Raw genomic sequence first — 27,977 nt, forward strand, 5'->3', positions numbered from 1 at the left:
CTTCTTGCGTTTTCGAACTAGGATGTTCATCTCCTTGATATCTTCATCGGTAGGCTCATATCCCAGTTCGAAAGGAATGTTGGGGACCTTAGCCTGCTTCAAGGGAGGTAAGGTGCTCTTCAGTGGGTTGAGGGGTAAACCCGGGAAGTAACCCTGGCGCATCATGATACGGTTGACTGTGAGGTTGGCAAACGGGTCACAATCAAAAGGTGTCGATTCATCAGTTATGGCATTCACGGCTTGGAATCCCCACATTTCATTGTCATCCTCCTCGATGGCTTGGGAGGCTATTCCCTTTCTCATGACGGCTTTGATCGGGGAAGCAGGAATTGTGATTGTTTTCCCGTTAAAAGGGACCCTGATTTTCTGGTGGAGAGTTGAGGTAACTGCTTTAATGGTGTGAATCCAGGGACGTCCCAGGAGCATATTGAAAGAGGCGTCGATGTCGACCACCTGAAAACTGGTTTGTCTTTCCAGTGGTCCAGTTGCGACGGCCAGAGTGATAAGCCCCGCGACTTTGCGACGAGTGCCATCGTAGGCGCGTACTCCTTGATTTGTTGGAACCAAATCAGCTTCCTTAATACCCAGCATGTGAGCAGTCTTGAGGGGAATGACATTCACCGCGGATCCATCATCCACAAGGACCATGGGCACATTCTTCTTGAGACATTGTACGGTAATGTACAGGGCAAGGTTATGGTTAGCTCCGAATGGAGGGATATCTTCGTCGGAGAAGACAATTGGGTTGTTCAAATCAGGGACGTCCCTCGTCATGTGCGCCACTATTTCTTCAGGGGAAGAGGTTGAGGGCACAGTAAGTTTTCCTAAGGCCTGTAGCAAGGCCTGTCGATGCTCAAAAGATGTCGCGATCAGTTGCCAGATCGAGATCTCGGCTTTTCCCTTCTGAAGCTGTTTGAGGATTGAATTCTCAGGAGCCTTTGGTTGAGTGTCCGCATCCGGGACGACTTGGTCATTCGTTGTTGGAACGACAGATGGATTGTTTGGGTTCTGATAGGGGCGTCCGGACCGGGTAAGGTGGCCGATCTCTTTCGTCCGTTTCTCTTTCTCTGGGATAAGGTAGACATCTTCAACATCATCTCTCCAGATGCCATTGATTTCAGGATCTCGAAGGCACCCTGGAGGGGTATTCTTTGGTGGGCAGTTTTTGTGAGGGATATTTTCGTGAGGGTAATTTTTGTGGGTTTGATTATTGTGAGGGTGATTATTGTGAGGGTGATTTTTGTGAGGGTAATTTTTGTGGGTTTGATTATTGTGAGGGTGATTATTGTGAGGGTGATTTTTGTGAGGGTAATTTTTGTGGGTTTGATTATTGTGAGGGTGATTATTGTGAGGGTACTTTTTGTGAGTTTGATTATTGTGAGGGTGATTATTGTGAGGTGCATGCCAGAATGGTCGCGGGAGCAATCCGTCCTGGTGAGGGTAGTTTTGGGCGCTCGGGGGACTTTCCCTCGGGCGTGGTGGCGGAGGATTGAAGATAAGTCGACGGTAGGCATCGTCAAGTCGGGTGATCCTTTCAGAGAGACTGGCTATGGCTTCCTCAACCTGTTGGAACATAGTGAGCATAGTGGCGGCACTGAACACAAACACCCCGTTTGATGGATCCTTTTCCAAGGCGTTCATCTCGTCATCAACTGGCAGGATGAGGTGAGAGCAGTCCAGAGTTGGCTCATCGTTGGAGATGGCGTGGATTCCCAGAGGATTTGTTTTGTTGTTTGGCTTAGTCGGCGGGGGTAAAGGTAAATCCCCTTTCTCAATTATGTCTTGGATGATGTGTTTGAGTTTGAAGCAGGTTTCTGTATCATGCCCTTTCCCTTGATGGTACTGACAATAGGCATTGGGGTTCCAGAAGCGGGATTTCTTAGCATCGGTCGGATCCGGGGTGGGTCCGATTGGTTGTAGCTTTCCCTGGTCCATGAGCCTTTTCAGAGCACTCGCATAAGTTGACCCTATATTAGTGAACACCCTATGGGGACGCTCAGCTCTCTTAGCGGATGGTTCAACGAGGTTGACTTCATCAATTTTGTTCGTTTGGCGGTAAGGGCGAGATCCGGTTGAGATGGATCCTTGGTAGCCTCTGCCAGTGGTCTTGGCCAAGACACCCTTTCAGAGGTCATCTTCAATGCGTGTCCCCAGAATTTGCATATCCTGGAAGGTCTTAATATTTTGATACCTCAGTAAGTTGGCATACACTGGGCGGAGATTGTTGACGAACTTTTCCACCAAAGTTGATTCACTCGGCTTGCTGACCAGCTGAGTACTTACCCTCCTCCAACGGGTTAAGAACTCGGTAAAGCCCTCCTTGTCGTTCTGGGTTAGGACCTCAAGAGTACGGGTGTTGGCTTGGATTTCAACATTGTCGGCGTATTATTTGGCAAATTCAACCGCGACTTCATCTCAAGTAGTAAGGTTCTTCGGATCAAGGGAGTAGTACCACTGGCGAGGGATCGGTTCCAGAGAGGACGGAAAGATCCGGGTGAAAAGTTCCTGTTTGACCCCTTTTATGGCCATGTAGTCTTTGAAGGCACGAATATGATTGAGCGGGTCCTCCACTCCTTTGAACTTAGGTACATCAGTTAGGGTAAAGTTGTCAGGTAGTTGATCCCCAACAAGTTCGAACCTTCGGTTGTTCTCAAGATGGATATTGTTACCCCGGGCTAGGAGCTGTTCTTCCAAGAGCTTTAGCCTCTTCTCAGTTTCAGTCAGAGGTGGAGTATTATGTTCTCCAGTTTACTTGTTTTCCAGGGTGTCGATACGGGTCTCGACACGGTCCAGGGTGACCTTAAGAGCAGTGAGCAGGCTGGCTAGTTGAGCAGTCGTAACATCTCTGTTGTTATCATTGTTGTTGTTGGACAAAGCTGAAGACAGGGCCATGGTTCTGAGGCAGAAAAATGGCTCACATTACAACTCGATCTGACACGGTTCAAAGACTGAACGCAGACAACGCAAAGGACGAGACAAAGGTCAGACTCAACAAGACGAGGGTGACCGTGTATGGTTCCTCGGTGCTGACTCGATTTATGACGTGACGGTGTTGACCGAACTTTTAACACGCGTCCAATGTAGCGGCGTGACGCCATTGGACGGGTCTCGTGGTGAGACGACTCATAAGTAAAGACCCATAAGTACGTTTGCTTCGACTCGATAGACACGAGGCGGAATTGGAATGGTGGACTGAAGTTTTCGAAAATAGAAATTTTTAAAAAGAATCATTTGTCGCTTTGTGGACGGCTTCCGAAGATAGAGATCTCCTCAAGTCGGTCAGTTGAAAGGGGTTGTCTTAAGTTTATTTGCAAAAGACGGTTTGAGTTTGAATCGGCTTAGAAAACAAGGTATTGCCTCCCAAGACGGTTTTTGAAATTCAAAATTGTATGTTTTGAAAATCGAGTTTGAAATGTTTGAAGAGGTCTCGGGGACGGTGCATGGTCCTCGGGATCTCGAAAGTGTCTTGAGAAAAGGGTGTGTGCTTTTCTCGGGTTTTGAAAGAGCCACTGTCGGCGCGAAACGGGTTAAAATCCGTGACTAGACGCGGCGATTATAACGGCGTAAAAAGGGTGATTTGAAATGGTTGTAGAAAACCGAGTTTGAAAATCGTCATTACGACGGCCTAGAAAGGCGTGTTGAAATGGTTATAAAAACCGAATTTTTGAAAATCGTCATTACGATGGCCTAGAAAGGCGTGTTGAAATGGTTATATAAACCGGGTTTTTGAAAATCGTCATTACGACGGCCTAGAAAGGCGTGCAACGGTCGGCGAAATACCGAGGTTTGAAACGGCCATTATAACGGCGTAAAAGGGTGTTTTTTGAAAGTTTTGAAAATGACACGGAAGGACTTATGATCAAGTAGCACATAAGCACTCACAGTTTCATTATATTATGCATTATGCTGACACGGGTTTTGGTTTAGAAAGGGTGGGTTACACACCAAGCAATCAAACCCCGATTTGCGAGAGGGATACCAATCCAAACAAAATGTGTAAGGAGGGTGCCCTAGCCTCGTGCTCGAAAGTGATGAAAGCTCTTTGACGGAACAGAAATGTGTAACGTCAATTGTATGCTTGACTCAATTGGGATTAGAAACGCGGGGATGAGAAAACTCACGCCGACGTGACGAGCCAATTGGTCGATAAAGGTTAGGTTGTGGGCCCGGACAAGGAACCCGACCGTGACCGTAATATCAATTAATGCATTCCAACCAAGACCTCGTTCGAGTCTCACCATCTAGGGATCACAAAGACGTAAGTGTCCTAGTTTTCCCCAGCGGAGTCGCCAATCTGTGGACATGGCCACCTACACGCCAAGCCAATCCGTGGACGTATAGCGGTCTTTTGAAAGCCACGCTCGGCGGCGTAAAAAATGCTTTTGACCGGATCGTTTTAGATCGGTCGGTTTCGTCTCGGTAAGGGTCTCGAAACGATTAGAGATGTTCGGAGTCGCCACCAAGCATTTGTGGGATGCTTGGAACCCGTTCGAAATCCACTTTATACCTCGGTCAAATCGAAGCACAAAGCAACGTTTGACATAGGTACTAAAGATAAGGAAATCGTCCCTCTTTAGCATCCTATCTCTAGAATGACTCTCGTACGCCCTGGATAAGGTCGTCCACTATCCAAAGTTTCTGAGTAAGAGGTGAAGGTACGTATTGGGAAGCCCTTTAATCAGACACCCAATCTCACCCGCGGTAGCGGCCTCTACTGATCGATCTTGGTTGGTTGAATGCGAAAGTTGATAAAACGGTTTAAATGCATGAATGCGCATCCGATGATTTAAACCTAACATGTGAGAGCTTTCTAAGTCAGTTGATTTAATCCAAGTATCAAGTATAAGATGTCGAGTTGGATTAATGGTTGATTTGCATGCAAGACGGAAATTAAACATCCATTTACCGTATTAGGTTTATGGTGCATAACGTGATCCATTTGTCTTAGTAAAGCGTTTTGCAAATGTGATTTTGAATGAGCGGATAGTCATCTGATCCGTCCTATATCCGGGCTAACCGGAGTCGGGATCGTCCTAGACTAATGCTGGAAAAGGAACAGGCCCTGTACCAGGCGGCTACATGAAGCGCGAGCCAGCAGGCGGTACAAGGGGCCTCCCCTGGTTTTGAAAATGAGAAAGAAAAGGCCTGCTTGAGGCGCGGGTCAGCCTACGGTTATATGCTGTGTTCTGTCCTTTTGAAGACGTTATAAAACGTGTTGAAAAATGGGTATTTGAACCCGATTTGATTTGAAAGGGTCGTTTAGACCGCATTTGTTGATTTGAGGAACGAGATTCGAATAATCATCATTGTTTTGATGATATTCGGTGTCGGGTCCGACTTTGACAAACTTGACATGAATAGTTTTGAAAAACAATTATGAACTAATTGTTTTAAGTTCATTTGAATGTGATTAGTCGATACTCATCATCGTACCCGGATTAAAATCCGGCATGGTATGTAGGACCAAGGATGACTTTGTGTTGGGGACTAATATGTTTATTTCGAAAATGTAAGGAAATGATGAAAGGCTTTAAAATACCTCTCAAAAATGTAATAAAAGGCTTTAAAATGCCTTTTAAATGTTATTAACCAAATATTATCACCGAAACACGGATTTAACCGTCATGGTATGAGGAACCAAGGGTGAAAAATGTTTTATGGTTAAAACAAATGAAAAAAAATAAAAAAAAAATTGAAATGGTACAAACCGATTACAAATATGAAAATGAATTAAAGGGGAAAGACGAGAACAAACATGGTTGAGTTCTGACCTGGACACCCCATTTAGGCGCGGGCAAGCCGGCGAGCCAAGGGGCTTCTGTCTCAGGTCAAAAATCCGTTTTGGCTCGTTTATTCCATGTTTTGGTTCATGTTATGCAAGTTTTAGCATGTTATAGTCATGAAACAAATTAAAAACATGATAAAAGAAGGATTTTTACACCCTCATACTTACATGTTTGGTTATGGCGAGTGACCGACGTAAGTGTAACAACTCGTTTGGTCGGAAAAGACTCGGTTTAAAACCGTTTTGGTAAGTAAAAAGAGTGTTTTAAGATTAGTGACGGTGTAGTGGTCGAAGTGGTCGGTCAAGTGATTTAATGCACGATGACGGTACCAAACAATGTGTAAGGCTCGTATTTACGATCGGTAGGTCGTAAATACGCGTTGGGTTGTGACTTAAGAAGTCGAGTCGAGAATTTTAAGGGAGAAAAGAGGGGGCGGACACTCGCATAAGTTCTCAAATGGGGGCATTTGAGGGGTATTTATAGGAAAATGAGTGGTTGTGTGAGTTTTGAGCGGCGTGGCCACCTGGGCTGCTCAAAGAGGCGCGAGCCACGTCGCGGGTCTTCGAGTTGTCTTGTCGCTTTCACACAAGAGCAATCATGATTTGTTCTATCCTAGGATTTGTAGTCATATGTTTGGTACTTGACCATTCATAAATCCGGGAAATCTTAGTATAGAAGGTTTTGAATGTTTGTTTTTTGTGGTTGACTCGGTTTGACTCGTTGTTGGAGTCGGGATTTGAATTTTGAGTCGGTTTTTGGTCTGGTGTCGGTTTTGACTCTAGTTAGTGTCATTGCGACCCCGTCGTCGTGCATTAAACACTCTAGGTATTTTTGAAATGTTTTGAAATGTCTTATTTTCGAAATCGTTTTAAGTTTTCCGACGTAAAGTTGTACACAAACTGTCGATCAAACGCCGCGATTCCAAAGCATGTTATAGTTTGATAATCATCGGGTGTTTGTTGGAGTCTCAGCAGATACTGGGTATCTACAGTATTCTGAAGATGTCATATCTTTTCTTTTCTTCGCTATTTGAGCTTTAGGAGAGTACCTGCAACAAGAAACACTTACGCCACGAGGACGTAGAAATTTATGGAAAAAGGATCTACTTATACAGAAAGTAGATAAATTGTGTCTTGGAGATTCATCCCCTTTGCTATAATTCTTCTTTTTGATGGTAATTCTCCTTTTCTCGTTACCACGATGATTAAAAGGGCACCTGCAAAGCATAGACGAAAAAGAGGCGCATGATAGCTTATCAAACGAAGAGATCTTACGCTGCTTAGGACAAGCTGAAAATATGAAAGGTTGATGGACTATCGAATCATTTAATTAGAACTTGAGAACTTTTTGAGCTGGCTGTGTCGTTCACCGAAGAGTCAGGCAAGCTTGAATTATGAGCTACAACTTTAGTAGTTCCATGGAGGATTTGATTACCAGAGGGAATAGAGGAAACACCCGAACTATCAGACGCACTCGAACTTGCAGTAGGAAGATCATGGTTCACATTGATGATATTTGAAGAAGTTATGTCTTTGTTCATGACAATCGTCTTAAAACTCCGCTTTTTATGACGTCGCCTCCTTTTTTTCTTCTTACAGCCTAAAGTGCCTCCCTCCATAGTTGTCTCAATCTTAAGGACCCGAATTGTAATAGTTGACAATTCCTTCTTATTGTAAAAGCTCAACTTTTTACCTTCAAGGAGCTTTTAATAAGATTGTCTGTGGATCCTTAGACGGGAATTTCCTCCATCTTTTTTAGCGAACTCAAGAACTCTCTCATTAGAAATATGATCATTCTTCTTTAAGCTAGCCTTCAAATCTGTACCACAATTACCTTGGGCATCCTTAACCTCCATATTCACCCTCTCTTCTTTAGCCTTTACTTCCATGACGTTTTGGTCACCCATCATCTCCGTGATCACACTTTCACTATCCTTTATATTGTAGTCAGATTCCGCAACCTGATCTTTTATACTCACATCCGAATCAGCCGTCTTCTTCATATTTTTCCCAACCACGCCAACCTCAGGAGCGACCTCTAAAACACGTTTACCATTTTTCTTTACGAGAAGGTGGCCTTTTACAACATCTAATTCCCTTAAAACATCTTTATTCCTAGGTTCAACCACTAACACCTCAACTAAATCCACTTCAGCTTCCAAAAACCTCTTTAACTTCACACAAGGAACTGCCCTACGAAAAAGGGCCTTAATATTACGAGGAAATTTGTTCAAAATCATAGTGCACAAATCAACAACAGCTCTGTATTCCTCAAGCTTAATAGCACAAGCAGCGAGATTAGAGTTAAGGGAATCCGCAAGTTCAGATAACGATTGGACATCTTCTCCTCCAATCATTCTGAAACTTATACCCAACAGTTTACAAGCTTCATCGTAACAAGCTGCGGCCCTATCAAAAAATTTTTGCCTAAAAAGACAATTCCCCTTGTCTTTAAGCTTCTTCACCTCCACCAAAGGCGACCCCTGAAGATTCATAAAACAGCCAACCATCCTCTCCCCATCACCGTCCATAAACCCGTCATTAACATGGGCACAAGCAAAGTCTTCAAGAAACTGATGACAAACGGTAGAGGAATCCATAGGTTCCACACCAGAGGAGAAGAAACCAAACGCGCAAAAAAGCTCATACTCAGCAAGAAGGGCAACGTTGGGGAGACAGAAGATGATCCCACAACACAAAAACGAAAACTCGAAAGGCCCAGCAACCAGAAACCAAGAGAAATCAACACTCAGTACAACTAAACGGACTTAAAGATCGGAGAGAAATCAGCTAAGAACAACCCAACAACAGCGATAACAGACCGACAAAGCCGAAAAGTACTGAAAACTTATTGAACTAGACACGGACTGGACTATTAACAGCTAAAACCACAAGACAAGGAAGAAGGAATCACCGGTATTGTTGCACTAAAGCAGGTCACTGAAGAGAACCGCCCCAAGGAAATCGCACCACTTGATGGAAAAACGCGATCATGATTGAAAACCAATCGGCCTTGATAGCAAACAACAGACCAGATGAGCAAACAAAATCCCTAAAAAACTACACCTATCAGAAACCACGACGAACAAGTTCGGCTCGCCGGCGACGGAATGGGTGATGGCGTTGGGGAAAGCGGTCGGCGAGACGAGGAACAGGCGATTTAATTAGGTTTTAATTTGGGGGAATTTTCTCTCTCCTGGAGACTTTCTCTCACTATCGTAATTTCCTGAGTAGGCTGAGTATTTGAGACGCAATAGACTTAATATCATGGATACTGTAATTAATAGATGCTCACCTTCTCCGCTCCAGCAACCTGCATAACCAAGTTAAGACAATCCGTAACAAGTCTAACGTGAAGGTACCCTTCGTCCAAGGCCCATTTAAGCGCCATGATAGCTGCATGTCCTTCGGCATGCAGGGCAGAAGAGACAAACGAGTGAGCGTGGGCAGTATTCCTTAAGGTCACATTATCATCCAACAAGCATCACCCCATGGCAGAACTTCTATCAGCCCTCCAAGCACCATCACACAAGCACCATCACAGTTGACAGTGCAAACATTTCCGCACCCAGGTCCACCTATAATCCAATAGGGGAAGGAGTTTCTAATCCTCTTAGCTAATCCAAAATCAGGAGAGGAGTCGAACAAAGGCACTTGAAGGAGGCTAGCAACCTTACTGCACACAACCTCATTCATACACTGAATGTCACCAAGAATAGAATCGAGAGCACTCATAGGCCAAGGGCGACGGTTCTTGAAAACCATATCATTCCTACAACACCAAATTCTCCAGAGGGTAGCAGTAAGGGGGAAAAGGAGGGAGTTAGGATCTGGGCCAATTAAGAAATAAGTAACTCAGTTAATGACCCAAACCCTAACATCAATGTCCACCCCCGTGATTCTAAGTGCTAAAGGACAGCCAAACCCTTTGCAAAGCTACAATCTATGAAAAGGTGAGAAATAGATTCCAAACAAAGAGATGAGCCATCACAAAGAGTACAGGAGGAGCGCCAATTCATTTTTCGTTTCAGGAATTCAGAACCCAGAACCCACTAGAAGAGCATTAGCCATAAATTTCCATAAAAGCACCTTTAGTTTGCTAGAAATAGGCAACTTTCAGAGCTTTGATTTACAAAAGGCCACAATTATTGCAGACATTCTAGAGCGATCACCAGTCGAGGTAGGTCCATTAGATAAGGCCATAGCAGCGACATAGTATCCCGACATGACAATGAAAACACCATGTTTAGAAAATTTCCAATAGAAAGAGTCATCCGAGGGTTGACACGGGATATAAGTTGCGAGGATTTTCTTTGTAACTCCCTCACCTGGATCGAAACCAAGAGAGGAGAGATCCCATCTCCTATGATTATCATGAAGGTCACCAACCAGGAGCGTAGAATCAATAGGAGCATCAATAAAATCCCACAAAGATCATGAAGACTATAACCCTCTATCCATTTACTTTTCCAAGCATTAAGACGAGAAGAAGATCTAATAGTCCAAACAATATTGTTGTAGATAAGGCCAGAGCCTCAGACAAGGCTTTTTAGAGCCCACGACGACGCATGGGGAGCCTTCCAACGATTCTGGAATAAAATATCATCTTGAATACCAAGTTTGAGACCAATAACTTTACTAATAAGGCTTCCCGGAATACTTAAGATTCTCCAAGCAGACTTGGCAAGAAGGGCTTGGTTAAAGCATCCAATATTGCGAAGACCAAAACTCCCTTCTCCCACAGGCCTACTAAGGAAGTCTTTACTACACCAATGAAAAGATTTATTAGTTCTAGTTCCATTCCACCAAAAATGCACCATCAAGGACTGAAGTTTTGATGTTACACTTACCGGTATGCGAAATACCGATAGAGAAAAGAGATAGTGAAGAAAGAACAGAGCGAATAAGAGTCAATTTACCAGGCGAAGAGAGAAGAATGTTATTCCAGGAGGATAGCCTTCGCTTAGTCTTGTCAACAAGAAATTTAAATAAGCCCCTCTTAGAAGACCCAATACTCGTTGGTAAGCCAAGAGTTCCCAAGATCATGTTTAGGCGCAAATTTAAACTCAGTCATGCACTTCTTGACCGTCATAAGTGAGCAATTTGGACTGAATAGTATAGAGGACTTATCTTTGTTAAGGCATTGCCCAGATGCAGCACAATATTCATCGATAATGTTCATAAGAAAGTCCAAATCCCCATAGTCACCGCGAGTGAAGAAGAGTGAATCATCCGCAAACAATAAGTGGGAGATTTCCGGCCCGTTCTTGCATATTTTGATACTCTTAATGAGGTTGTCATCCTGGGCGTAGAGAATCATTTGAGATAAGACTTCCGTTCAAAGCGCGAAAATATAAGGGGATAATGGATCACCTTGCCTAATCCCACAACAAGGTTCAACTTTTTCCATAGGTGCACCATTCATTAGAATTTCGTAAGAAACTGATTCAATAGTACTCATAATAAGCTGAACCATAGAGCCCGACAAATTTAAGTAAGAGAGCACCCCTCTTATAAAGTTCCAGTTCAATCTATCATAGGCTTTACTCTTATCTGCCTTTAAGGCCATCATACCCTTCTTGCCATAACTCCTATGATTTATAACATGAAGAATTTCTCGGGCAATGCATAGCCTTGATAGATTAGTTGTGTGCGTACAACTTTATACCAACTACTCCGTATTTGATACTACTCTCTCGTCTTCCTCAAATTAGGGTTTAGCATATATATGCTTTTTCTAAAGCGAAAAATGATGAGAAATGTGAATAATTGATGAACACTAATTTAAAATCTATGTAAGTAAATATGATATATTAAAAATTGAGAAGTCTACATTACCATGTACGAGCTTAATCTAGTTCCAATTAAAAGAAGAGAAAAGAAGTGATGGAAGTGGGCTGTGTCGTGTTATTCCTCGTGTTGGCTCATTGTGTTAGGAGAAGAAAATGACACGGTCCACGCACGGGAATGTAGATTTCGTGTCGTGCAAGTGAAATGTAAATGGCGGCCCATACACGACCCACAACCCGCGACCCATGACATGATGTGCCGTACTTGGGCGTGCCCAAACAATTCGTCCACTTTAACCTTATTTCTTTGTATTCTGAATGTGCCAAAGCATGTCGTGACAATGTGGACCGTGCCATGTCTTTCCCGGGCTAGGCAGGGGTCTTTTTCCTCAAACCGCAGTTGCCCTCTTCAAATACAATGTTACAATTTCAATTCGTAGTTGCTCATTCATGTACGAATTTTACTCTTTCATGTACTTTTTGCCATAATATTGACTTACCTTACCCTTCTTCTAAAAACCAAACAGCAAATTCCTCTTCCTCTCAAAATTAATTAAATCTTCATAAAATTATTAAATTATGAATCTAAATTCTCCAATTGATCAAATAATTGTTCTAACTTCAATAATTAACCATTAATTTTCGTTGTTTCAAGTTAAATAGAAGTTAATTGAATTAGGATTTGGGAAAATTAGGGTTCACTAGTTGCGTTAATCATTATGTACCAATCATCAAAGACTAAAGTAATAATTGAATCAACTAATAAGACAACTCATCATACATTACTTAGATGCTCGACCAATATAGTAGATTAGCAGGTATAATTTGTGCGGTATTGTGCGCCATACTTGTACGGGTGGCGGGTGGTTTATGGGGGTTCTGGAATTGCAGTGGAGTGGGACGGTGATGGGTGGCGGGTGGTTGCACGACCGACGGTCGACGTGAGGCAATAGTGGTTGAACGACTGATAATGGTAGCGCTAGTGCTTACGTTGTGTGCGGTACTGGTTGAGGGAATCAGCCAGCGGTGGCAGATGGGTAGAGAGAGTGTGAATGAGACTATGAGAGGTGAAAATGAGAAGGGCAAAAGAGTCAAAGTTGTACTTGAAAGAGTAATTTGCGTCCATGAATGAGCACCACCCTTTCAATTTACCGTTGTTATCCCTTCACAGAAATTGATTGCTAAACAAATATGATCAAAATCCTAGAAAATTGAACACAGCAATTGAAGAATCAAATCAATTCTGCATTTCATATCCTTCATTCAATACTTGGTAATTCCTTTATCTATCTTATTTTTCTTCCTTTTTTAATTCCTTCTAGATTGAATTTTAGTATGCAGTTGAATGTATTGCAATCCGTAATCCCCCTAATCTGCTGTTGCTGGTGAATTTATCAAACTTTCTTACTGCGCGCTCTTTCGTGCACAAATTCTTATATGAGACGGTTTTATAGTAAGATTATCACGAAACCGACCCTTATAATGGACAAATTGTTATATTATTTCAATATTTGATCTAGTGAGTTAGTGAATAGTATGAAACCATCTCTCAAGAGCTTTATTGTGGTCTGAATTTGGAGGTGTGCGGGAATAAATGAGCAATTTCAAGAAACGATTACCAAATTGGAAGTAAACATATCTCTGCAGGTTTAGTTTTCAGTGAATACCTGTTAAGTGGTCAGTGAGGAGGAACTCTTTTTCCAGCAATACGTCGTCATTCTTAATCTGAACCCAATTTCTAAAGCGACTTTCTTTGTCTTATTTCTGTTTTCTATTATTAGTATCGCTTCAGAAAATGGATTGTTTAAGAATGACTAGAAATGCTCTCTTTCCTTGTAAATTCCCTTTATATACTTTTCTGCATTTCTGATAAGAATGTTCGAGGCCCTAATTTGAAATGTGCTGTGAAAATGAAAGAATGTTACGGTTATAGTGATTACCTAATTACGCTTGTGATATGGTGATATCTATCTAAGGACTCTTGTTTATTTATATTTTCAAGATTGAAAGTAGTGTTAAAGGCAATTCAAATTTTCTCACATTGTGAAATGTGAATATCAAACCATGCTTTTGATCAACAGGGACGAAACACCTTATCTCAACATGATCTTTTTAAAGGACATTGTACCAGCTGCACAAAACAACATAGACACACAATTTATACTCTTGGCCAAAGGTAAATTCACTAGAGATGGCGAAACCAAGACTTGCTTGGCACTCGTGGCGGACGAGACTGCGGCGGTGCATTTTCAACTATGGGGGGTGGAGAGTGATGCTTTCCAAACAGGTGATATCATCCACCTCTCTAATGGCATATTTTCATATCAACGAAACAATCTTGTGCTTAGGGCTGGTAAAAGAGGAAAGATTGAGAAGATTGGTGAGTTTACCTTGCCGTATGTAGAAACACCCAACATAAGTGAGATAGCATGGGTTCCTGATCCGAGTAACCCCAAGAAATATGTGCAGGATAAGGTTATCTCTCCTTACTCACGCATCTTTCCCCCTCTTCATTGATGCCTGGCGAGTGACTCCTTTTACTAGCTGCCTTGATTTAGCCAATAGGCAGCAGTACGTAGGTAAAGAGTCGTTAATGCTGTGATGTTCATTTCTATTAGTTATGTTACTTAGACAGATAGTATAAGGCTTACTGATGGCTTCTGGATTAACATTTGTTTGACGTGCAAAATGGAGAGAATTTAATTAGCTGTGGTATGGTAAACTCTTAGAGTGGAGGATTCTTAGGTAGTCAGGTGTAGTTAGAGGTTTTGCAGGTACCATAAGGCAGTCCTTTGTAGGACTTAGAAAAATAGTCGTACTTTCTCAAGCTTCATCTCGATTTGTAATTCATTGGTGATAATTCAGCTTTCTGTGGTTAATCCATTATACTTGCTCTTAGGGAAGGAAGTATAAACTTGTTGCTACGATCACTCATCAAGGAAAGGACCCCTCGATGGGCCATTATACTGCTGATTCCCGTTATGGCAATGTGCAATGGCTATGATTTGATGATGCATCCGTCACTGCTATCCCAACAAACAAGATCTTACACAACCAAGCCTGTGTACTTTTCTACAAGCAAATATAGATGACGAAGAGAATGATTGGTTCTGGTGGGAGTGCTTAATTATGGACCTGTGTGTCCCATCGCTTTGATCTCATGTTGATTATGAAGCTATTTGGCCACAATAGTTAGATTAGTCGACTTCCTCAGTTATATTGTTTGCCATCACCTCAGAGTGTGTGAATGGTCTTGGCTTGCGAGCAATTTACGAGTCTTCAAAATCAATGGTCTTTATAGATTGGAGTTGTTCATGTGATTCTGGGGCTATGACTTGCTTGTAACAATCAGTACGGCATCCTTGTAGGGTCATGTTTTTAACTTCATCTCATGAACATTGCCCAGGTCCTATCTTATTTATAATTAATAGATAGGTTGTTCTTCAGGAAGGTGCAAATGTGTGATGATGATTTACTCAAGTTTTCCCTCAGCTTGTCAATTTCATGAATACGACAGTATTTCTTGTTATGACTTAGGTGGATGCATCTTGGTCTCACGACAAGAGGGCAGCGGTGGGATGGGCCTTTTTTTTTTTTTTTTTTTTTTTCTATTGACACCTAGAGAGGGCTCATTTCGGCAGAGACGAAATTTGAGAAGTTGAAGCAAACCATTCCACTGTGAGCGTCCTTCTATTCACCAGCTCTGTTTTTTCGTAGTGGTTCTCTTGGATGGGTCATGCAGGCGTAAGTCATTGTAGTCTGTAATCTTCTACTCCTGGTTGATAAAAAAGGGCGTAGAGCTGGAGTGGGATCACCGTCTCACTTGCTGTTCCCGTCTCATGCTCCTATCGTTTTCACAAATTAACGAAAGAATACGTGATTTAATGTACCCAAGCATGAAATTATCCTACTAAAACGTCAAATAAGCCGGTGGAGTGATCGATAATAAACCTAACCAAACCCAACTCACCCTGGCACTAATGACCCAATTTAGACCAACTTGGTTCGGGATTTAAATCGACTCACAAAGATCTCAATTAATCCGACTATAATTGATGCATTAAAAATCGATCCAATCCCATAATGGATTTTGCTCAGTTTGGAATATGTGTGTGATTAGTTTACTAATTTGGTAACTAATGATTTCTTTCTATGAAACATTTTTGACACTTTCAAAGCTGAAAAACTTGCTATTTTAGGCAAAACATAGCACTGCTGGCACTTGAAAGATATGGCTGGAAGTAAATCAACACAAACATTGTACGTACTAACCAGATTATTTGCCAAAAAAATAATAATTGAGGTGGTAGTTTCTGAATACATGGTTGTCCGAACTCTTCTACTTTTCTCAAATCTGTCTTTGTTTTTGTTAGAATTCTAGTATGGCAACTAAGGACCTCGAAAAAGTTCGATATAGTGAAAAGAATGGTGCCAGAGATCCTTTGTTACATGGAAAAGTTGATGAAGGTTCCCTTAAATTTGTGCTTCTCAGCACTTTCATAGCTGTTTGTGGCTCTTATGCATTTGGCACTTGTGTAAGTATCTCTGTTCTCTTAACATTTTTAAGAATCGGTTATCGTGGCCTGATCTTACAGCCTCAAAATCTTGTCACAGTAACTTTCAAAAAAATCTAACGAAACGTTGGAGTCTGAAAAGATAATTTAAAAAATCTAACGAAATGTTGGACAGGCAAATTCATTCATGGGAATTCAGCAATGTCAGTTTTTGTAACTAAATTGGGTGATTTGGTGATGTTTTAGATAGGATTTACAGCACCTGACCAAGAAGCTATTATAGCAGATCTTGACTTATCTGTGGCCGAGGTTAGTCCATCTTTCAATATCCTTCACGCAACGACCAGGATGTAATAAACTTCTGTATGATATTGATGACCAACAGTAAGTTCTTCAATGCAGTTTTCATTATTTGGCTCAATACTAAGTATAGGAGCAACAATTGGTGCAATCACAAGTGGGAATGTCGGAGATTTTCTTGGCAGAAAACGGGTAAACACGTAACATATAGGTCCATTCATTAACATGTGTTTGATAATTAAGCACTTGCAGACTGCATGCTTACTTATTTGAACAAGCTGCAGGCTATGGGTTTGTCTAGCATTATCTGTCTCATTGGATGGCTTGCAATATTCTTCTCAAAGGTGCTTACTGTTATCTGTCTCACTTGTTTCACCAGAAATGAGAGCCTTTTAAGGCACTGGGTATTATTATTCTCGTTGTTGTTGTTAGATGTGTTATTAAAAACCCGCATTTTTTTTTCATGTGCCAATCATTGAGGAAGGGGCCAATTTCACTTGATGCTGGAAGATTTCTAACTGGATGGGGCATTGGAATCTTCTCCTATGTGGTATGTTCTGTTTCATACAGATCATTTAATTCATTTTGAAAGACGACATGTTAATGGGCGGACTAACATGAAAAAAGGGAAAAACAGGTACCTGTTTATGTGTCTGAGATTGCACCAACCAGTATCCGAGGCGGATTAACCACTCTTAACCAGGTAAAATTTTATACTGTAACATTCCGTTTAGGCTTTAGCTTTTGATCTTTATCATAAAGCGGTCTCTCAAGTGACTGTTGCTGGTTCTCATTACTGTCAGACCGTCTTATTCAATAAAGAGGTACACGAGTCTCATCAGAACATTTTCTTACAACTTCATTTTGCAGCTGATGATCGTTCTTGGAATATCATTCACCATGTTATTAGGCATAGCTATTTCTTGGAGGGGGCTTGCTCTTCATGGTACAACCTTAAATCACATTTTGCTCTATTTATTTTATTTCTTTAGGGTCTGTTCTCCCTTCGGAATTTTGATGATACTTTTTTCGATTATAAGGAATGCTTCCATGTATTATAATGCTTCTTGGGCTGCTCATTATCCCGGAATCTCCAAGATGGCTTGTAAGTGGAAAAAAAAACAAAAATATAAATACTTCAATTTTTTTATACGCGCAGAAAATAAAAGACATTGCTGCGATGTGGAAGTACTTGTTAGATTTTACTGTTACTTTCATGTGTGTTAATGGGATCAGGCAAAAGTTGGAGACCGGGAAGAATGTGAAAAATCTTTGAGCAAACTTCGTGGAAAGGACGCTCACATATCTTATGAGATCGCACAAATTCAGGTTTTTATTCCCAACTCGAGTGACCTAATCTATATACGAGTATTACTCAGGCTCGACTATAGTACTTCAAGATGGGTGCATGTCGGACAGTAGGCCTAAAAAACTTTGTTTCATATAAAACTGTAAACTTATTAACTTAAAAATTGAATTTATGATTACGAGTTTAGTGTTGTATTGCAGGAAAGTCTTGATATTGTGCAACATTTACCTAAAGCAGGGATAATGGATTTGTTCCAGAAAAGATACATTCGCTCTGTGATTGTAAGTGTCCACATATGAACAACCGGAATTGGATCAGATTTCTGTTGTGATCCCATAGTATTTTGTTGTGATCTTTGAAGTTAACTTATGCCTCAGATTTCTGTTGGACTTATGGCATTTCAACAATGTGGAGGAGTTAACGGAATTGGATTTTATGCAAGCGAAATATTTCTTGCAGCCGGTAAATTTCATTTTAATATATATTTTATACAGAGTACAATGTATTGCTACGATTCAGCTTCGAGTGCTGGACCTGAAATGGAGTAGTAAAGTGCCTTCTATAAGAGTGTCATGTCGACAGACAACAGATCGTTTCAAATTTCCGAAACTTTGCTAAATTTGGGACGTAAAGATGATATTTAAGTTCACCAAAAACTACTTGTAATGCTTTAAAAGATTTGTCATTTGATAATATCAATCTTGATTGCAGGTAATTCATCGGCCAAAGTCGGAGTTGCGCTCTATGCCTTCATACAGGTCTACAATGTTCAGCCTTATTCTAAACTGGTCATGTTTTTATCAAATTTAGATTTGCATAGTTGCTCATATGTATTGGTTGAAATGAATGTACAGATTCCAATAAACATAATGACATCATTCTTGATAGATAAAACTGGGAGAAGACCTCTCATATTGGTACGTCTTTTCTTAGACAGTAGGTCTCCCTTCAGACGAAAATGACCGTCTGAAATGAGAATTTGTGTTTCTTAGTTGACATGTTAGTATTTAATCCAACAAACCGATCTCAACTACCTTTTCCTGTTTCAGTTTGCCACATCAGGCGTTACCTTTGCATGTCTTCTTACAGGAACATGCTTCCTTCTCAAGGTAAAAACTAAATTTCACTTCTTATTATTATTATTATTTTTATGCATTAGAATGTGTAATTAATTTTATTTTAAAAAGGTTTTTTATTTAGATAAATTAAATTGTATAGTAGATTGTCTCTCGAAATAAATACACAGCATAAAAATGTTCGATCAATTAATTTTAGTTTTATGCATTGGTTTACATTTTCCTCGGAAGATTGAGCCAGTGGATTAGGCCCTGTATTACTCAAACTCGCACGCAAGTGCTTGACATGAATTCGTGTCTAAGCAGTAGCGAAGTCAGAAGTATTCAAGAGCCTAATTAAACTCATGTATAATTTGTTGCAGGATCATCAAATATTGGTAGAATGGGTTCCATCTCTTGTGGTATTTGGAGTAGTGGTTAGTAACTTATTAACTTTCTTTTGCACTTTATAGTTCATTACCTTCGTATTATCAGCCAGTTCACCGATTCTCTTCATGATTTCAGTTTTTCATTAGCTCATTTTCATCTGGATATGGTGCAATTCCCTGGGTCATAATGTCTGAGGTACAATACCTTGTTCAAATCACTAAAGGCGAATTACTATGTTTTGCACTATATGACCTGACTTTTACCTATTTCTTGGAGTAACAGATGTTCCCACTTCATGTAAAGGGGGTGGCAGGGAGTCTGGTGAATCTTGTACACTGGGTTCTTGCATGGCTTCTTACTTATACTTTCAACTTCTTATTCGTTTGGAGTCCTGCAGGTAAATCGACTTGTAACAAAGGGGTACCCGTACTACTTTGTGGAGTGTTGAAAATATGGCGAATCTAACAAGTTTTTACTGTCAAATTTGACTGTTACAGGTACATTTTTCGTGTATGCAGCATTTAATGTTGGCGCTATTATCTTTATCGTAATGTTAATGCCTGAGACAAAGGGAAAGACACTCGAAGAGATACAAGCTTCTTTAAATCAGATGTAGTCATTTTTCTTATGTACAAGCCTCCTTTACTCACATAAATCACATTACATGAATAATGTTGCTAGTTTTTGCATTCTAAGTGCAAAACATAGCTGTTTTTTTCATCTATAATCCAGAGTGTATTGAGGTCTTTAAGTGGATTTGTCGTGCTTTATGATGTCGTGGTTTTAGAAGCCGAATTCAATCTTAATCCCGCTATCCGGTCATGCTAACCTTATGAAACAAACAAAGTGGCCACAATACTTTTTTTTTTTTTTTTTTTTTTTTTTTTTTTTTTTTTTTTTTTTTTTGCAGCTGAAAAGAAAGGTTCCTAGTGCAAACTCATGGCTTGTTTAGCCAAGTCATGAGCTCTGCTGTTTCGATTCCCGTGAACATAACTAAAACAAAAACAATGAAAAGTAGATGATAGAAAAGTAATGTCATCCAAGATGCCCGTAATTTGGTGATGCTTGGTTGCCTTCCCCATCCATTGAGCCAAAAGTTGAAGACAGTCAGAGGAGATTTCAAGGTGCAGAATGCCAGCCTGTCGTGCCCAACCAATGGCCTCCTTAATACCAAGTGCTTCCGCTTGAAGTGAAGTTTCAGCCCGGCCACGCATATATCCCTCATATCTGATTTCTCCTTCAACCCCAAGAACAATCCATCCATAGCCCGCAAGACAAGAGTCTTTCCATCTGGCGTCAACATAGATTTGCACCATGGAACAGGAGGAGAAACAACCAATAGTATAAAAAGGTCGTCCCTCACGGAGCATTTGAAGATCAAGATCTTTATCAGACGGACTATCCTGATCATCTTTCTCATAACCAGGCGGATACAAAGGGTCATTGGTGATCCTACCGTTGGCCTGGAGGACATCTTCAATCATCTTACGAGTCTTAGAGAAAAAAGCTCCGGGTTTAAAGGGTTCTCCTCTGAACATGATGTCATTCCTTAAGGTCCAGAGACTAGCCAAGATCGCAAGAAAGTGGATTACAAGAGTAACCCCATCATTCAGTTTGGATAAGTAAAGAATCCAATTAACTATCCAGGTTCGAACATCAAGGGAGGGGAATTGACCCACATTAATGCCTAACACAGATCCGGCCCAAATCCTTGAGCTAATAGCACAGTCACGGAAAAGATGGTCAAGAGTCTCCAAAGAGTCCCCTTCATTGCCACACAGAGCACAAGATGAAGCCCAGGCCAAATCCCTTTTAACGAACTCACTTCCTACCGGAAGTGAGCCAGTAATAATTTTCCAGAGCATAATTTTCCAAGTCTAGGGGCCTGGGAGGTGCCATAATTTTTTCCTACAGAAAAGTTTCCAATCCACATGGACCCGTTCTTTATCCTTTCTGGACCCATGTTCATTGAAATACTCTTGGAAGATAATACCATACCCACTCTTGACAGTGTATTTGTCGCTGCTAGTGAGAGGCCAAAAAATTTCATCATGTGTGTGAGAATCAAGAAGAGGGATGACTAGAATCTGATTCACGCTTTCCTCCGCAAAAAGTAAGCGGACTAGTCCTTCATTCCACCCGCCATTATTAAAACAAATGTCTTTCACACGGAGATCTTTTAAGAAAGTAAAGCTCTCGTCAAGAAGGCAGTCCTTTGGCTCTGGGGCTCGTCCGTTAACCCACTTCTTATCCCACACATTGAGATTGGAATCAATCCGTGGTTTCCAGCCAATATGCTCTCTAATAAGCTTCAGACCATGAATGATGCTTCGTGACCCCCATGAAAGAGATTTTTTACTACAGAGCCATCTTTGATTCTCAATTCCCAATGATCCCATGAGTCTCTCGGAATATCAAACAGAAAAGTGATTCCTCATTTGACATGAGCCTCCACGCATGTTTTGCCAATAAAGCCTGGTTGAGACAACCCACATTGCGAATACCAAGGCCCCCTTCACGTTTCGGTAGACTGGTGAAAGTTCTACTACACCAGTGAAGACAATTACCTGATTTACTTCCGGCCCACCAAAATTGTGACAAGAGAGCATTAATCCTCTTAGTCACACTTACCGGTATTTTAAATACCGATAGAAAGAAAATGGAGAGATTTGAGAGGACATAAGAGATTAAGGTAAGCCTCCCCGCTGGAGAAAGAAATATCCCATTCCACGAAGAAATTCGTTTAGTAACAGATTCCACAAGCCCTTTAAAGACGTCCCTTTTGGATTCCTGAAACTCAGTCGGTAGACCAAGATACTTTCCAAAACCTTGATTGTGCTTAATATTGAGAGCTTTTAAACAAAACTGCGGACCGGAGGAAACCGCAGCATGGAGAATGTCGGGTGTTTGGGCTGAAAATGATCCCCGACTTCTCATTCACAACCTGGCCCGAAGCATCACAGTAATCAACAAGAAGACGCTTTAGATAGCGTACGGTCTTACCTTTGTTTTGAAAGAAGAAAACCGAATCATCCGCAAAGAAGAGGTGCGTTAAGGGAGCCACACCACGACATAGTCGAATACCCTGGAATCTACCCTCCCTTTGAGCACACTGAACATTACAGGACAAAACCTCCATACATAAAATGAAAAGATACGGCGATAAAGGATCGCCTTGTCGAAGGCCACGCTGTGGTTTGAAAGGCGGAAGAGGAGACCCATTCAAAAGAACTTCATAACTTACAGTTGAAACCCAGCTCATAATCAGAGTAACCAATCGCTCCAGGAATCCAAATTTGAGTAAAACAGCCTAGAGGAAGTCCCACTTAACCCGATCGAAAGCCTTGCTCATATCAGCTTTAAAGGCCACCTTGCCGAATTTCCCGCGCTTATGTGTGTTCACCTTATGTATCGCTTCGTGAGCCAGCAATATATTATCACTAATACTCCTTCCAGCCAAGAAAGCATTTTGATAGTCTCCTACGAGATATCCCATGACTTTCTGCATACGGTTAGTAATGCATTTTGTAACAATCCTCATAAACACGTTACAAAGGCTGATTGGTCGGTAGTCCTTCACCTCTTCAGGGCTATCGCATTTGGGAACTAGGGCAATGAAGGTGCGATTCATTTCCTTAAGAACAATCCCGGATTTTAGAATGGAAAGGATAGCCTTCGTACAATCTTTTTTCACAAGGTGCCAACGTCGTTGGTAGAATATAGCCGGAATACCATCCGGTCCAGGCGACTTCATCGGGCCCATCTGGAAAACTGCCTGTCTAACCTCTTTAGCCGTAAAGGGTTTACCCAGAGAGTCCGCATCATCATTCGTAACCCTCCTGTGAAGATTCCTTAACACTTGAGTGAAAGAAGAGGGGGTGACTCCTGGGGCCTGCTGAGGTTGCCACGACAAAGTATAAAGATTGGCAAAATCATCTTGAAAGCAGCTGTTAATCTCCTCCTGGTTATATGTACAAGATCCATCATTTCTTTTAATGCCCAGAATATAATTCCGACCCGCTCTCTCCTTGACCCAATTAAAGAAATACTTAGTACAGGTGTCGCCATCTACAATCCATCTCAACTTGGCTCGCTGTTTCCAGTAAATAGCCACCGCCTTCGCAAACTCGTGCACCTCAGCATTTACGAGTTCATATTCAGCTTCACCACCCCCAGAAGTAGCGAGTTCAATGCCATGTTCCAGCCTTTTATCAAAATCATCCCATTTTCCAGACCAGTCATTTCGTTTATCCAAAGCCCAGTGCTTAACATGTTGTCGAACCCTGGCTAGTTTCCTAGCTACACGATAAGCTGGAGAACAAACATCAGGAACATTCCATACATTCTTAATAACTTTAATACATTCCGGGTAATCCAAAACCCAAGCATCCAACTTATAAGGCTTTTTCCCAATTGGTTTGGTAAGGTTGAGATCAAGTTCAATAGGTGCGTGATCCGAGATCTGAATCGAATGATGCTTAATACCCGTCTCAGGAAACATGGTGAACCAATCTTTAGATCCAAGAGCCTTATCAAGTCGTTCATAAACTCAGTGATCGCCCTTCCTATTGTTACACCAAGTAAACCTACGCCCCTTAAATGGAATATCAAGGAACTCATTTCGTAGCTTCCAATTATTAAAGGCACAAGCACCTCGTATGTAAGAGTTACGAGCACTTAATTTATCGCTCCCATAATCCACTTGATTAAAATCTCCCACAATAAGATACGGATGAGTTAACTTATGCAAAGATGCCTCTAAATTTTCAAAGACCTTCTCCCTTAACTCAAATTTAGATGCACCATAGAACAAAACAAGATACCATAAACGCCCATTCAACTTTTCCACTAAAAACACCATAAAATTATTACACGCCTCGATAAGGCTCATTTTGGCTTCCTTTTTCCATCCAACCCATAAACCACCCGCAGCACCATGAGCATCAATTCCGGCGGTCATAACAAAACCAAAAGGGCGAAATAAAGGACTAACACTATTTACAATACAGTGTCATGACCCAAAATCACCTGAAAATGTGAAAGCCATTGTTAGGTGCACCATTCCGGCTCAAAGAGCTATAGACAGGTGCATCATTCGGAAATCGCGTAAACATGTAGTCAAGCTCAAGTTACAAGGTCCGAAGCCATGAAGATTTAAGTGGTGATATATTCGAACATGATAGATGAAAGAGCATACGTCAAATGATCATAGGATTGCGCATGAACTGAGATAGTTCAACTTGAACTTTCGGCCTGGTTTTTGGCAACTCCCTGTCTTCTACCCCAGAATAGCGAACTTATCGAAAAGAACGGTAATAGTTCGGGTATATACCCAACTTAAGAAAAAGAAATAAAAGTTCAGTGAGATTAGGTGTGGCTGGCTACCTTTTGCAGATATGAATAACAGCATTTTAGTGCAATGGTAATAAATTCAAGTAGACGTAAACTTCTCTTGCTGTGAGTGTAACTTGTGCTACCCAAGTACCATTCACATAATGGTATTTAAAGTTACAGACTAGAAATGATTACACACACCGATATCCTCTAAATGAAGCTACTGAACCCCTGAAAATGGTTCTATTACATTAGCATTAAGCAGCTAATCCAATGCACAAGCAAGTTCCTTCGGCTTCCAATGAAATGGGCAGCATTAAGCAATCTAGTCCATGGTTGGTATTGTCCCTCCGATACTTACAATATCGTGCTCCAGCTACAACAGACAATCAATATAGGGGAAACAAAAAAAAGATGTGTAAGTAAACCAAGTAAATGGATCATTTGGGTCGAGTATGGGGTCGGGTAGGTATCAGATATGTTCCACTGAGTTATTATTGAGACATTTAGGGGGCAAGGGCCGATTCGTGGCCAGTAAAATTCAGGGTATCGGGTTCACATACGAGTCGGCTTAGGACCATTTGAGGAGGATCAGTTTTGCTAGGTCTATAACATAAGCACCCAAAACATCGGTCATATGACGAGTTTGATGAGATGTTTATAAACAGGGTGTTCCCTTGCACCAGACTAACAAAATTTCACCAGGACAATAAATAACAATTACCTTAAAAAGATGTTCAAATTTGTTTTTCAGAACATTATACTCATGTTGCAAAGTCTGAAGACAAGCCAGACACCTGCATACAACAAAAATCAATCGTTGAGTACGCTGAACGTGACTGTTGCGCCTGGTTCCTAGTCATGAACTCAAAATAACAAGTAAAACCAGACGTTATAAACAAAAAATCGATCGTTGAGTACACTGAACGTGACTGTTGCGCCTGGTTCCTACTCATGAAGTACTACTTAATGAGTAGTTTGGATTAACTTCTATCCTGAGGCAATGCTATGATCATTAAACAGAACACAGAACATATGTGTATGCCCGCTATTTTCAAAATGTTCAATAGACAATCAATCATTCATTCTAGAACAACTTGAATGTAAAATATTTAAACATCCATTTTCTTGGTAGAAAGTATAGTGATAATCAAGAATCAAGTCTCAAACCAACTTTTGATGCCATGTCTATGATTACAATTATATCGCCCCTTGGGATTCAATTTCATCCAATGCCATACATACATTAACATTCGCAACCTCATTACTCATGCCAGTCATGAGTAATGGACAGTACTAGGAGTATTTTCAGCAAAAGAAAAATCAACAAACAAAGTTTAAATCCAACATCTTACGCATCATGATTTTTCTCCTCGCAATAACCACGGAACATTGCACATATGTTTTTGATCTTATTTGCTCCAACACTGTCAAATAAGAATACACAATAAACTTTGTTAGATAATTGGATATACTGCGACACGTCCAAGAAAAATGTTTATATTACTCGGTCTATATCCATAGTTCTTCCCAAGAAAAAAATAAATGAAAAGCTCTTGGACTTGATGGTATTATCACCTTTTTAACTCCTAAAATATATCATGCTTGAGCGCTTAGATAACCGGTAAGGCGTTGATCTAACTTATTCAGGTGTCTTAAGTTCGATCCCTAGAAATTGATATAGGTAACAGAAGAACCCATCCCAATTAAAGCTAGCCTAAAGGGTAGGAGAGCCCACTCCTATACATATCTCACATTAAGGTCCCCATATGACCGATGTGAAACTCATGCCCCATACCATGCAATAGACCGTAACAGGAATCCGGCAAAGGTAAAACTCAGAAGGACAACTTTAATGTCCTACTGGTCATACCTGGCTCAAATCCGAATTAAACCTAATGGTGCAAACCAAACATAGTCCTAAAGTATGCCAACAATACAAAAAGAATGATAATAAAATTATTAACAAAATATAAACTTTATACGACGAAAAGTGGTTTTTAAAAGAGTAAAAAATACCTTGAGCTACTGCCCTTTAGCTGATGAGCATGATTTGATACTTGGTTGAAGTCCACAACATGGTGCTGACTGTAAACAATGAATAAAAACCTCTTGTATTAACAAACAAGAATTCTGAAGAATTATTTAAAAAAAAATATGGAAATGATAACTCACAGAGCCTTGGCCAAATTTTCAATAAGCTTATCAGAATCTTGAAAAAAGAGGGTCACAATTTCCTTAACAAAATTTGGGCTGCTTTCATCTTCTAATTTCTGCAGTTGAGTGAACTGATCATCCAAATATCCCTGCAATTTTATATCAAATTACGAACCCGTCATCAGAAAAACATTGAAAGATTGAAACTTTGCAAGAAATAATAGAGTACCCATCATCAAAAAGATTTCAACTTTTCAAAAAAATAAAGTAATGAAATTTAGATATTATAGAGTTCCTATCATGGCTATCATCATAAAAACATTGAAAAATGGAGAATTTGCACGGAAATAAATGAAACCTATAAATCATAGAGTAGTCATCATAAAAAAAACAATAATTTATTAATAGTACTGTATGTAAGACCGTTTTACTTAGAGTGAGATGAAATTTTATAGAGAAAAACAGTCGAGGGCCGGCCATCTTGTGATGTGGACCGTCTTATTCTATAATTTGGGCCATGAATAACATTGAAAGATTGAAACCCAGAAATTATATAGTGCACATCATAAAAAAAAGAAAACAATGAAAGATTGAAAATTACAAGAAAATAAAAGAAATTTAGAAATCATAGAGAGTACCTCTCTGTATAAAGAAGTCATGTAATCGATGAATTTCCTCCTCTGTAGGTCCATAACATCATCCATGTTGTTTTTTTAATTTGTCTGCTTTGTTTGTGTAATTGTGATTGTAATATTAATAAGTGCAGAAAAGCTGAATAGTTATGCATTGCAGATTTGGAGATTTGGTAGAATATAGTATCTAATAGTTATGCATTGCAGATTTGCAGATTTGGAGAAAATGGATAGAGGTGTGAGGATTGAAGGAGCCCAAAATATATGAGAGTTTTGAGAGTGGGAGAGATGAGAGGGAGGAAGTAACAGGTGATAAGAGTGACAAATTATTTGGTAGTGTTAATTCTTGTTTTTTTTTTTAAATTTAATATTTAATTTAATCTATCCTAGTCATCTTTTCGATAACACGTCAATATTTTCCGGCGAGAAATTCACTCGGATATCTCTAATTGGGCTAAATTGCACATCGGGTATAACTAATGGGGTTAATTTGCACGTGTAAAATGTTATGGGGTTAATTTGCACGTAGTGACAAACCTTTGGGGCTTATTTGCACGTGTAAAATGTCTTATATGAAGGACTCTCTATTCGGAAGTGACTACCTCCAGCCTACGAAGAGGAGCAACGTGGAGTAGAATCACCGATGATTTTTAATTAAAGATGAGAATGTGATTTTTTTATTTGAGAAATTGGGAGAGAAGCAGTTCGTGGG

At 40.5% G+C, this 27,977-nt stretch overlaps 3 protein-coding genes across 5 annotated transcripts; 2 read left to right on the forward strand and 1 right to left on the reverse strand.

Annotated features, from left to right (window-relative positions):
• Positions 1 to 12,288: 12,288 nt before the first annotated feature.
• On the forward strand, positions 12,289 to 15,018 carry LOC141592148 (uncharacterized). 2 transcript variants are annotated; one of them, XR_012521067.1, is made up of 3 exons: positions 12,289 to 12,847; positions 13,656 to 14,153; positions 14,474 to 15,018. XR_012521067.1 is itself a non-coding variant. In XM_074412731.1 (2 exons), exon 2 carries the CDS (start codon positions 13,678 to 13,680, stop codon positions 14,089 to 14,091), a length of 414 nt encoding a protein of 137 aa, XP_074268832.1. In that variant the 5' UTR covers positions 12,289 to 12,847; positions 13,656 to 13,677; the 3' UTR covers positions 14,092 to 15,018. The 2 variants fall into 2 exon arrangements, 1 of the variants encoding a protein (XP_074268832.1); XM_074412731.1 differs by having other exon boundaries at positions 13,656 to 15,018.
• Positions 15,019 to 15,682: 664 nt separating this feature from the next.
• On the forward strand, positions 15,683 to 19,893 carry LOC141592144 (sugar transporter ERD6-like 16). Its single transcript, XM_074412728.1, has 18 exons — positions 15,683 to 16,109; positions 16,335 to 16,397; positions 16,491 to 16,580; positions 16,673 to 16,732; positions 16,873 to 16,938; positions 17,026 to 17,091; positions 17,259 to 17,334; positions 17,429 to 17,493; positions 17,625 to 17,717; positions 17,898 to 17,978; positions 18,075 to 18,159; positions 18,409 to 18,455; positions 18,552 to 18,614; positions 18,747 to 18,806; positions 19,136 to 19,189; positions 19,278 to 19,337; positions 19,425 to 19,539; positions 19,640 to 19,893. Exons 1-18 carry the CDS (start codon positions 15,957 to 15,959, stop codon positions 19,756 to 19,758), a joined length of 1,416 nt encoding a protein of 471 aa, XP_074268829.1. The 5' UTR covers positions 15,683 to 15,956; the 3' UTR covers positions 19,759 to 19,893.
• A 4,558-nt stretch (positions 19,894 to 24,451) lies between these two features.
• Positions 24,452 to 27,606, reverse strand: LOC141592145 (histidine-containing phosphotransfer protein 1-like). 2 transcript variants are annotated; one of them, XR_012521065.1, is made up of 7 exons: positions 27,272 to 27,606; positions 26,652 to 26,782; positions 26,496 to 26,564; positions 25,832 to 25,903; positions 25,201 to 25,273; positions 24,584 to 24,852; positions 24,452 to 24,519 (listed from the first exon to the last, which is right to left on the reverse strand). XR_012521065.1 is itself a non-coding variant. In XM_074412729.1 (6 exons), the coding sequence occupies exons 1-6, from the start codon at positions 27,335 to 27,337 to the stop codon at positions 24,802 to 24,804; spliced, it is 462 nt and encodes a 153-aa protein (XP_074268830.1). In that variant the 5' UTR covers positions 27,338 to 27,606; the 3' UTR covers positions 24,569 to 24,801. The 2 variants fall into 2 exon arrangements, 1 of the variants encoding a protein (XP_074268830.1); XM_074412729.1 differs by lacking the exon at positions 24,452 to 24,519 and having other exon boundaries at positions 24,569 to 24,852.
• Between the last annotated feature and the right edge of the window lie 371 nt (positions 27,607 to 27,977).

This window comes from Silene latifolia, chromosome 7 (assembly GCF_048544455.1).
Source record: "Silene latifolia isolate original U9 population chromosome 7, ASM4854445v1, whole genome shotgun sequence".
NCBI classification, from domain to species: Eukaryota; Viridiplantae; Streptophyta; class Magnoliopsida; order Caryophyllales; family Caryophyllaceae; genus Silene; species Silene latifolia.

What these genes read in the sequence shown, in the direction of transcription:
- LOC141592148 (XM_074412731.1), top strand. Translation starts at nt 13,678, where the DNA reads ATGATCTTTTTAAAGGACATTGTACCAGCTGCACAAAACAACATAGAC.
- LOC141592144 (XM_074412728.1), top strand. Translation starts at nt 15,957, where the DNA reads ATGGCAACTAAGGACCTCGAAAAAGTTCGATATAGTGAAAAGAATGGT. An exon ending in ATTTTCTTGGCAGAAAACGG is followed by an intron (nt 16,581 to 16,672) that starts GTAAACACGTAA and finishes AACAAGCTGCAG; the next exon opens with GCTATGGGTTTGTCTAGCAT. An exon ending in TTGGAATCTTCTCCTATGTG is followed by an intron (nt 16,939 to 17,025) that starts GTATGTTCTGTT and finishes AGGGAAAAACAG; the next exon opens with GTACCTGTTTATGTGTCTGA.
- LOC141592145 (XM_074412729.1), bottom strand. Translation starts at nt 27,337, where the DNA reads ATGGATGATGTTATGGACCTACAGAGGAGGAAATTCATCGATTACATG. An exon ending in TGACTTCTTTATACAGAGAG is followed by an intron (nt 26,783 to 27,271) that starts GTACTCTCTATG and finishes ATAAAATTGCAG; the next exon opens with GGATATTTGGATGATCAGTT. An exon ending in AATTTGAACATCTTTTTAAG is followed by an intron (nt 24,853 to 25,200) that starts GTAATTGTTATT and finishes TGTCTGTTGTAG; the next exon opens with CTGGAGCACGATATTGTAAG.